Raw genomic sequence first — 11,658 nt, forward strand, 5'->3', positions numbered from 1 at the left:
ACACACATTGATCAAACATGAATAGAATCAAAGTCAACTAATGGTAAACAGAAGCAAAATTAAGTTTAGAAGTCAAGAAACAAATAAAATATTTTTGGTATTTTTAAATATTAAAATAATACTTGAATTGAAATAAACAATTAGAGGTCAAACTTCAAATCCATCTCAAATCAACTTGGAAAAGTCCAAATGGATCATCCTAAGTTCAACAAGGTCAAACAAAGTTTGACAAAAAATTTCAGCATTTTTGGAAACCAGAAACTAATTTTAAACAATTAAAATGAATAAAAAATAACCTAATTGAACTAAAAATCTCAAATAAATCTCAAATCAATTAAGAAATTTATGAGAATATTTTTCATAGATTCATCATAATTCAAAGAGGTTAAGAAAATATTTTTGCATTTTTTGAATATTGGAAACTATTTAAAATGAATTAAAAATAACCAGAAAAGAGAAAATTCACAAAAAATATCAAATGACAAAATAAAAAATATTAAAAATCATTTTCAAAAACTAGAATTAAAAAGGGAAATAATGCACTTGGTCTCATATTTTTTGGATTTAAAATGAAAGAGATATGAATTTTTGAAATAAAAGGAAATAAAATAAAATAAAATAAAAATCAGAAATTAGGAAAATCATGGTGCGTTAGATCTAAACCTCAATAAATGACCTGGCACATCAAATGACTCTCAGGCGTGCGCTCACCAAAGGCATTAGTCAATGAGACACGCGTAGCATTAAAAAAGGTCATAACAATGGATGACATAGATTAGATCTGGAAATGTTAACCAACGGCCTAGATTCAATCTGGAAAGGGGACGGTGGTGTACACCACCGTCTTCTCCGGCGAGCATGTTAGCTCCGGTGGAGTTGCAGGTTTTAAAAAGTTGATGAAAACACACGATCCTCATATCATTGGAAATCTGGGGTGATGTACATCACCCATGTACCATTGGTTTTCACTCTAGACTCTCATAGGAAGAGAAATCAGAGATGGAAAATTATGGAGTTCAAACTGAACTTGATGGATTTATGAAATTAAGCACGCCAATCAATTGCCTCTTATGAGAGGACTTCAGAGGAACCAACAAACACAAGAAATGAGCAAGAATCAGTGAGCTTCGAATTGAAAAAAGTTTGAACAACAACCTTTGAAGTGCAGATCTATGAGGCACGACCCTTCCCAATTCTTGATAGCAGTGTGTTCTTGAGATGGAAATAGAGCTAGGCTAAGGAATTAGAGTTCAATAATCAACCAAGGAAGTTGAAAATTGAAACTGAAAAATTGAAATGAAATTGCAAAATTCCTTTAGGTGAGGTGCGGGGATTCACTTCTGCAGCATGTAAGGCGCCTTAAGGTTGGAATTTGATGAAGTTGAGCACTTGTATTTATAGCAAATGATGAGGCAAGCAATGCAAATTTCATGTGCATGTGTGATGAGGGCCTCCATGCATGGGCCTGTACAGGCGCATGGGAGGCCCAAATGCAATGGCAATTGAGTGTGCAGATATAATTGAGATGAATTGGATGTGTACATGGCATTGCAATTGAGTGTGCATGAAGTTTCAACATTGTTTCCAAAAATGCACATAAATCTTTACCTCTTCAAAAATACACTTTGACAAATTGAAACATGGTCATGTGGGTAATGGTTGGAAAGGTCTTGACATGATGAACAATTGTTATGTTTAACAAAAATCCATTTGGAGTTGGGAAATTTGTGAAAACAAGCCATGAAGTTCAATGTACAAAACATGTTCATGTGAATTTTGCCAAAATGGACCAACTTCAAGCCCTTATGTTTCAATGATGCAAGCCTCAAATGACAAAACCTTCAACATCAAATTTGTATATCTTTTCAAGAAAATCAATTTGGACTTAAATTTTGAATCATTTGGAATTTTTATGAGAAGGTTATGGGCACTTGAAGTTGGACTTTTTCACATTTCAATGACTTTGGTCCAAAGTGACCTATAGTGTTTTGTATTATCACATGTGTTTATTTTAGGATTATGAAAAAAATTTCAACATAAAAATGAATTAGACATCTTAAAATTTCCAATGCATTTGATCCCACCTCAAAATCATGAAAGATGAGTGAGTTAGGTCCTTGGGATGTTGACCTAAAATTAAGGTTTCAGTCAAAATGACCTATAATGTATTGAAATGAATGATGACCTTCCAAGCTTCAAATCAATTTTTGATGAACATGAAAGTTGTTCATATGGTTCTTAAGAACGTGTTTTTCTCTTAGGGTCATCTTCATTTGACAAACACATCAAAAGTTAGGTCTCAGTGGATTTCAAAATAGTCAGATGAATTGACTGATCAACTTCTCAAGTCCAAACTTCTAACCTTGATGAATTGATGATTTAGGACACTCAAATAAGCTCAAATATGCATGAAATGATGAATTAAATAACTTCCCTTGATTGTATTTGATAATGAGTTGAGGTTGCTTCATGAGCAAGGCACAGTTGATGCATAGATGAATTAGGGTTTCCTTGGGAAACAAGCCTCAAGCCCTTTGGTTTATCTTGATCAAATTGACAAATTGAGATACTTGGGAGGCATATATGATGAATGAGAGCTTTGTGAACCATTGTCATGCTTGCTTTCCACTTCACCTGGCCATTCTTTGAGCATAAGGGTTTCCTAGGAGCCTTGGATCTTATGATTGCTCAAGCTACAAAACAAAAGATGTTAGTGACATATTTTTGTGCTTTTAGTTAGTGAACAAAATAAGAAAAGCAATAATATACAATTCAAGCATGCTTGGTGGTCTCAAACCAACTCACACAAGTTCTAACCCTAGGGTAAGGAGCCAAGATGCTATGATCCTTGAGGCAAAATGCAATGAGCAATGATGTGATGCCATGAGGGATCTTAGGGTCAAAATTAGGGTCTTACAAAGTTATAACGGTTTAGAGGTAGAAACAATTGTTTTTTCTTTGAAAGATGTTTTATAAAACTTGTCTTTCTGACATGCTTCAGAAAGGGCATCTGAAGTGAACTTCAGGTTGGGTAAGCCTCTGACTAATCCAAGCTTATTTAGTTGAGAAATCCTTCTCATGCTAACATGGACCAAGCGTATGTGCCATACCCATTGCTCCTCATTAACAGACATTAAACATTTTACATTTTGATCCTCAAGATCAGAAAGTCTGATTTCATAAATATCGTTCTTTCTCTTCCCGCTAAAAAGGACTGTACCATCTTTTTGACTAACAACCTTACAAGACTTTTTATTAAAAATGATATCATAACCATTGTCACTAAGTTGACTAATAGACAATAGGTTATGCATCAGACCATCGACCAAAAGAACATTAGTAACATAAGGAAGTTTACAGTTACCAATAGTTCTAGAGCCAATGATCTTTCCTTTCTGGTTTCCTCCAAAACCAAAGAAGCCTCTAGGCTTAAATTCCAAATCTTGGAACATAGAACTTTTGTCTGTCATATGTCGCGAGCACCCACTATCCAGGTACCATGACTGGAGTTTCAGCTGAGCTGCTAAGGATTTCTGGAACATAAATTATTTTATCCTTAGGTACCCACTTTATGGGTCCTCTTTTGTTAGTTTTTCCAGAGTTTCTTACAACTTTGGGTCTTTTAGTAGAAGGATAATCACATGGGATTTGAGCATGATACTTAGGTTTTAGAACTGAGTTCTTACCCTTTTAATGTTTCTGTGTCTATGCAAAAACATCAAGCCCAGTGCCAGCAGACACAAAATGCTCATAGAGAGGTTTTGGTTTTACCCTCTAGTTTTGAAATTTTACTTTTCAAAGCAGAGTTATTACTTTCTAAAGAAAATACTTTTTCATTTAGAGAGGAAATATCTTTCTCAAGCTCACTGTGAGTTTCAGAAGCAACTACTTGGACTTGTTTAAGGTCCTTGTACTTACTCTGAAGACTCTAGTACTTTTCCAATATTTCAGATAAACATAATTCTAAGTCAGAACAAGATAGTTCAGAAAATACCTCTTCAAAATTGGAGTATGATTCTGTCAGCATCTTGTCTTTTGGTTCTTCATAACCTTCTAGATCCATTGTAGTTTCCATCAATGCAACGTTGGCTTATTCTTCGTCAGAATCTTCTTCTTCGGATTCTGAGTCATCCCATATAGGCATTAGCTCCTTCTTGCCTTTAGAAAAATTCTTCTTAGGCCTTTTTCCTTTTTCAGCTTATGACATTCATTTCTGTAGTGGCCTGGCTCATTGCATTCAAAGCAGATAACTTCTTTTCCAGAACCTTGCTTCTTCTGTCCAGACGAAGAATCAGATGACCAATAGTCCTTCTAGATCCTCTGAACTTCCCTTGCCCATTTTGCCTGTGTTTCCAGAGTTTGTTGGCCCTTTTAGAAATCAAAGATAACTCATCATCGTCATCTGAGTCTTCATCAGAATCTTATGATTCTTCCCTAGCTTGATATGCCATTGTCTTCTCAGGTTTAGACTTTAACGCAATAAATTTACCTCGCTTCTGAGGTTCATCTTCCTCAAGTTCAATCTCGTGGCTTCTCAAAGAACTAACAAGTTCTTCAAGACTAATACTGTTAAGATCATTTTCTAAGTTCAAAGTACTTACCATAGGCCTCCATTTTTTAGGTAGACTTCTGATTATCTTCTTGACATGATCAACTGTAGAGTATCCTTTGTCCATAACTTTTAGTCGTGCAACAAGCATCTGAAATCTTGAGAACATAATCTCAACATTTTCATTATCTTCCATTCAGAATGCTCTGTACTTCTAGATTAAGGCCAAAGCATTTCTCTCCTTTACTTGAGAATTCCCCTCATGAGTCATCCTCATAGAGTCAAATATGGATTTGGAAGAATCTTAATTTGTTATCTTCTCATACTCAGTAATAAGAGATATCATTTAGCAATATAGTTCTGGCCTTATGATGATTTTTGAAATCTTTCTTTGTTGATCTGCCATAGCATTTCTTGCTATATTATTTCCTTCAGCATTAACTGGGTGAACGTAGCCATCGACTACAAGATCCCAGAGATCAACATCGTATCCAAGAAAGAATCTTTCAATTCCATCTTTCCAGTAATCAAATTTATCACCATCAAATATTGGTGGTTTAACACGTAGTGATCTCTCTCATTGTTGTTAACAACGTTAGCAGCGACCATTATTTCTCACACAAAACTGGATCGGTACTTAATACGGTGAAATGTTGATAAATTTTTTATCACAATCAGAACTGGAGCTCTAATGCCAACTGAAGGTGTGGAAAACACAAGAAAGGGGGGGGGGGGGGTGAATTGGGTTTTTAAAAACAAAATCTTTTTTTACCAACTCAAGAACACCACTTAAATGTTTATAACAAAAAGATAAAAACACAAGTGTTTTTAACCTGGTTCGCTTGAAACTTAAAGCTACTCCATTCCACCCACCAAGGTGATTTTACCTTATACATAAGGACTTAACCCATTATAATCAACTTATTACAATAATCACAAAGAATAACCTTTTTCTTTTTCTTCTCAAGGATCCGACTATACCCTAGTCTCCTTAAGGACTCACAAAGAATAACTTTCTTTGTCTTCTTAAGAATCCGATTATACCCTAGTCTCCTTAAGGAATCAAACAAACATTTTATATAATATTTTGTGTGTTACAAGTTGCTTCTACACAAGCAGATTTACAAAAATGATAAACAAATACTTTAAAAAAACTGTATAGAAAAATGATAGCTTTTCAAAAATAAACTTTGTCAAGTTTTGCAGCGCTTCAGTATTCTTGCTTTTCTTCAAGTATCCAAGTCCCACTTATATAGCATAAGGAGAAGACCGTTGGAGGGAAAAATGGAGAAACCAAATAGAGCGTCTGTTCACTGTTGGATGGTGAAATGAGTGATACTTCACCCACAAATTCAGTAACAGGTGTGATGTATAGTACTGTCCTTGTCCACGAAATTAGGTAGTGGAAAGAATATTTGATTTGTACTATGTACTATTTTATCATGTATCTATTTGATCTTATCTTCATGTTCATGGCTTCTGATGAAAGTTGATGAAACATGAAATGAAAAAACATACAGCTGGATTCAGAAACTTCAGAATCCTCAGTCTGAACCTTGACAGCGTCAACAGTCTGGTGAGATCTTCAGTATCTTCAGACTCTTCATTCAGAACCTTAATAACTTCAACGCATGACTTGAGATCTTCAGCTAAGTAACACAACTTCAGAAGCTTGCCATTATTCAGAAGATTATCGATTAGAGTCACGTCCAGAAGCACAAGCTGAGAGATTATCAAATTTATCCTCAGAAGCTTCACATGAGCGAATCAGCACAAAAGCAGAAAGATCATTGCAGCAACAACTTTGAACATCTTTCAGAACTTCTCATGACTGGCGTAGAAGCGGAATTTGGAACACAATTATTCAGAAACTGACGGCGTTACACGTCATATAATCAGAATCAGAACTGGTTGTTAAAGCTACACAATAACAAACCATTAGGGTACCAAAATTGTTCTCACACAAATACAACATTGTTATCATCAAAACTCAAGGTATAAATGCAGAACCAAATCTTGTTCTAACAGGTATATCTTGATATGGATCATTGTTATCATTGCACAACTTAATTGACTGGTCAGATGGAGTAGTGATAAGCTTATAACCAAGTAACCCTGAATTTGCTATATGTAATGCAGTCTAGTTGTCACATTGTAAAGTTGGAGGTTTAAAGCAGTTGACTTGCATATCACGCAAAGAGTATGAGATTCATTGAAGTTCACATGTTTCAGTAGTTAAAGCTTTGTATTTAGTCAAGGCAATATTTCTTTTGACATAATGATATTACTTGTTTAGAGTATGCTACCTCTAACTCATATCAAGAGTAAGGCTTCAACCATAACATCTAAAAGATAAATAATGTGCTTCATTCAATGAAACACCAAATGAATCTCCTTCAAATACTCTTTATCCCCTGTAAAAAAAATTCATATTCACAGTTATCTCATCAAAGATAAGTATTTATCAAACTTTCTATCTTCAAACTCAAGTTAGTTATGAGTTTCTTCTTTACTATGATGTATCAAAGTGTGTTGGGTCACCTACTATTAGATTTCTGCTATCGGATCACCCAACATTTATATTCATGTTTCATATATTTAGTTCTTGACGTAAGAGGGTGTATTAAGAGTCTCACATTAGATAATATATGATAAGAATATTTATTTATAAATAGAGGCAATCTTCATATTACATTCCGCGGATTTGTAGAGATAAGCTAATTTCAACTCATATATTATAAAAACATTATTTATGATTATAAAAAGACAAATAATATTTATTTGATAATATTTTTTCTTTTCTAATTTTATTTATTAAAATGTTTGGTTATTTATTTAGTATTAATGTTTCAACCCCCTTTTTGAATAAGTTATGCACACAAACTATACAATCATTAGTATTTATTCCAATATATAATACAATATGGTTGAGCACTGTTTATAAGCCAAATATGCTACCTCCTTTCTCGGTCTATATTTGATATTTCTGTATTTCAAATCTACTTTGGGAAATTCAAGCTTACAACTAAACTTATTTAAATTGAAATTCCCTCATAAAGAAAAGCAAAATGAGATTTCATCAAGCAGAAAAAGTACCAAAACCAAATTTGAGAAAGGGATTATGGTCACCTGAAGAAGATAATAAGCTCAGAAATTATATCCTTAAATATGGTCATAGCTGCTGGAGTTCTGTTCCCATTAAGGCAGGTTAGTTTTCTTTCTTTCTTTCTGTAATTTTAAATATATTTTTAACTTTTTTATATTAATGTAAGTCTAAAATAAGTGATAAAGTAAAAGTAAATTAAATATTCAGGTTTGCAAAGGAATGGAAAGAGTTGCAGATTAAGGTGGATTAATTACCTAAGACCAGGATTAAAGAAAGGTGTTCTTAGCAAAGATGAGGAAGACACGATTATTACCCTTCACCACATGTTAGGCAACAAGTAAGAAAACTTTATGAAATTTTTTAATCCTTTCAATTTCATCTTCAAGTTTTTTTGATGTTAAAGAAAACTTTTTGTAGTAGTTTTTATTCAAGACATAATAATAATAATAATAATAATAATAATAATAATAATAATAATAATAATAATAATAATAATAATAATAATAATAATTGTAATCATTATAACAGTGATTGTGTGTACTAATTAAAACTTAAGCCAATTAGTTACCTAAACTACTTTCATATTTAAATTTAAGTTTTTTTTATTTTTTTCTTTGTATTTTTTATAAAATTTTCTTTACATTATAAAGTGTATTGATTCTTTTTATTATACCTATATGTCCATAATTATGTTGCATTATTTTCCTGTAATATGTACTAAATAATTTTACATAATTATTAAATAATTCTTTCTCCAAATAATAAATTCTGAAAATTATACCAATAATTAACAAATTAATAATTCAATTAATTTATTTAATTTTTGTAAATTATTTTTGAAGTTTTTATAGTAAGAGATGAATGTAATAATTTTGAAAGACATATAACCCGTTTGTTTCAGTTTTTTTAATGATTTTTATAGTGTTATATATTTTTGTTTAAAAAATTTATAAAAGATTTTTTTTTATAAATTTAAAAATTTAGTTTGAATAGTTATTCTTAAAATATTATTTAAGATATCTTATAATTTTATCGAAACTTTTTTCTAATGTTAAAATTTTAAAAAAAATTACTTAATTGTGAAGTTATTTCAAATAAATTTTTATAAAACTCATATTTGAATACAATTTTTAAAAAAAATTATGATTTCGACTATGTTTTGATTTTCAATAATATATGTTTATGTTATAAAATATTAAAATTAATATTTTGATTTAAAAAAACGAATTTAATAAAATTTATAATATTTTAAAAAATATTTTTATAAAAATCATTTTTAAAATTTAAAAAAAATATACTTTTTAAACTTAAAACAAGCATGTCTTTAATTCAATTTTGTCTCATTTAAATATGGAATTGATCACCTTATTTCAGATTCAAAACTCATAAGTTGTATTTACATCTAAAAAAATAAAAATTAATAATTGAAACAAATATATAAAAATAGTTTTGTCTCATTTCATAGTTTCCATGGCCTTACATTAAATTATGTATTGGATGCCAGCTAATTCCTCCTTAATTTAATGAGAGAGAAGAAATTGGACCGTATTTAAAAATTAATAAAAGGAAAAAATTGATAGGAGTCAAACCAACCATGAGTTGGCATTCCTATTTTTTAAAAGACACATGGGTTACTATTTCTTAACTTCTTAAATTAAATTAAATGTAGCTCGATATTATTTGTTTTAGACTTATCCATCACATACAATTATTAATCAACAAATATCAATTATATTTTTTTACTTTAGTATATTCTTTTCTAGTTAACATAAACTTATAGGTCAATTCCCAAATTTAAAATAGAAAGTCAACACTACTATTTTTGAAAACCAATTTGTTGAGATTAGAAAAATGCTATTTTTTAGGTTAGACTTTTATTGTGCTACAAATTTAACATTTATATTTTATTTTCTTCAGCTCTTCAAAAATAAAGTCTTATGATTTTAAAATATTTTTTTATGAGTGGAGAAGTTTTTTTCAAAATAAACCTCATTCCCAATTCAATTTCTAAGCTAACCATCTCTTTCAATTATATATTAAACCAAAAAATTCACAACAAATAGCATGCGGCAAATCGATTTACACCTATATATAAGTATTATATGCATACGTCAGTTTCATTAACGTGTGTATATATATATATATATATATATATATATATATATATATATATATATATATATATATATATATATATATATATATATATATATATATATATATATATATATATATATATATATATATATATATAAATTAATTTAACGCCAATATATATTCATTTTTACTTTTTTTATTTTATATATATATATATATATATATATATATATATATATATATATATATATATATATATTAATTGATCTCTTGTTTAAGTATAATTTTAAAAAAATGTGTCAATTGATTTAGCATGCTGTGTGTTATAAAAAAAGGATTTAAATATAAATAGTTTAGTATGAGAAGGTGATTATTTTGAAATGAAATGTAAAGTTTGTAAATAAGTAATCACACACCTTATATTTTTTACATCTGTCACGTCTAAAAAAATATAAAATATGGTACATAAGATTAAAATTTCCACTCATTTACCTCAAATTACATATATGGATTGAGATATTTTATCCGGCTAGATACGTAACTTAGTATAATTGATTACAATTTTTAATGTAACTAATGTGTCACAAGTGTAAAGAAAATTGTGGTTTCATGCAATATTTTTTACTTGTATTTTGGGCAGGTGGTCTCAGATAGCACAACAATTACCAGGAAGAACTGATAATGAAATAAAAAATTATTGGCATTCATATTTGAAAAAGAAAGTGGTCAAAACTAAGGAAATTGATCAAATTCAATATGCTAGCTCAAGTTCAGATACAATGGATTCTTTACTCTCAACACAAAAAACTACAAATCAAGATCCTAATAGTTTGTTGTTAGAAAACATTGAGAAATCAGCAGGCAATGAAGTTTGTGAAAGCTCATTACCAAAACTTTTATTTGCTGAGTGGCTTTCATTGGATCATGCAAATTCAGGTTATTCTTTTGTCTTGCCAAATGGCTATGATCAAAATTCAAATTTTCAAGAAAATGTTATGCAATTGCCAGAAGGAAAGGTTGGTGAAGAAGAACAGTATCATGATAGTTTGATTCAAAATCTAGACAATGAGGTTTATTATTCATCACAACTACTTCAAATGTCAAATCACTTGGATGGAAAAGAATTGGATCATTATATGAACAATGGTGGAATGTACATGTGAGGAACAAGCTAGATTACAAGGCTGCTGAAAAAGCCTTTGAATTTAAATTTATTGAATAATTAATACCGTAAATAAAAAAGAAATATATGAAATTATTCTTCAAACTGTTCAATAATGTGTGTATTTAACTCAAATTAATTGATTAAATTCAGTTACAAGTGTATTTAGTTGTTGTTGTTATTCTTTTAGAGTTGTTTAGACATGCTCATGTAAATTTGTTTCAAATTAAGGAATTCATGAATATCATGTGGTCTTCAAGGTTTTTTCTCCCCTTGTAAATGTTAAATGATCATGGCATGGCTTTATATGCTATGTTAAAAATTATTATTTGTAATGCATGTCTCATCTATCTATCTATATGACTAATTAAAGTTTGGAAAGAATTGTGTGATATTTCAAATTAGTTGATACTCAGAAAAAAAAAATATTGGACAAATTTTATTTTTCTAGTGTTCGAATATTAAGTATCTTAAAATCTTAAATGATGAAGAGAGGTAAAATATAATTTCAGATTGTCAGAAATTACGACGGTGAAAAAGCAGTAGGAAAGTTGACGTAGGCATCGGAGTTGTTGAATGAAATTATAGGTCTTTTAATTTTTATATTGTTGTTAATTTGTGTGTATGTGTTATTGATTTTTCGCGTATTTCTAATTTGTTTGTTATTTAACTATTCGTGTGTTTGTAATTCATTCGCATTTGAATTGTATTATGTTCGCTTCGGCTATTTGGCATTGTATCTTA

The 11,658-nt window shown here is 30.1% G+C and overlaps 1 protein-coding gene across 1 annotated transcript; it reads left to right on the forward strand.

Moving 5' to 3' along the window:
* Nucleotides 1-7,489: 7,489 nt before the first annotated feature.
* LOC127115640 (transcription factor LAF1) lies at nucleotides 7,490-11,158 on the forward strand. The gene is made up of 3 exons (XM_051047133.1): nucleotides 7,490-7,756; nucleotides 7,863-7,992; nucleotides 10,393-11,158. The coding sequence occupies exons 1-3, from the start codon at nucleotides 7,618-7,620 to the stop codon at nucleotides 10,913-10,915; spliced, it is 792 nt and encodes a 263-aa protein (XP_050903090.1). The 5' UTR covers nucleotides 7,490-7,617; the 3' UTR covers nucleotides 10,916-11,158.
* The last annotated feature ends 500 nt before the right edge of the window (nucleotides 11,159-11,658 follow it).

The sequence above is a fragment of the Lathyrus oleraceus genome, chromosome 1, assembly GCF_024323335.1.
Source record: "Lathyrus oleraceus cultivar Zhongwan6 chromosome 1, CAAS_Psat_ZW6_1.0, whole genome shotgun sequence".
NCBI classification, from domain to species: domain Eukaryota; kingdom Viridiplantae; phylum Streptophyta; class Magnoliopsida; order Fabales; family Fabaceae; genus Lathyrus; species Lathyrus oleraceus.

Coding starts and splice junctions, on each gene's coding strand:
- LOC127115640 (XM_051047133.1), top strand. CDS start 7,618: ATGAGATTTCATCAAGCAGAAAAAGTACCAAAACCAAATTTGAGAAAG. Junction 7,757..7,862: donor TTCTGTTCCCATTAAGGCAG/GTTAGTTTTCTT, acceptor TTAAATATTCAG/GTTTGCAAAGGAATGGAAAG. Junction 7,993..10,392: donor CACCACATGTTAGGCAACAA/GTAAGAAAACTT, acceptor TATTTTGGGCAG/GTGGTCTCAGATAGCACAAC.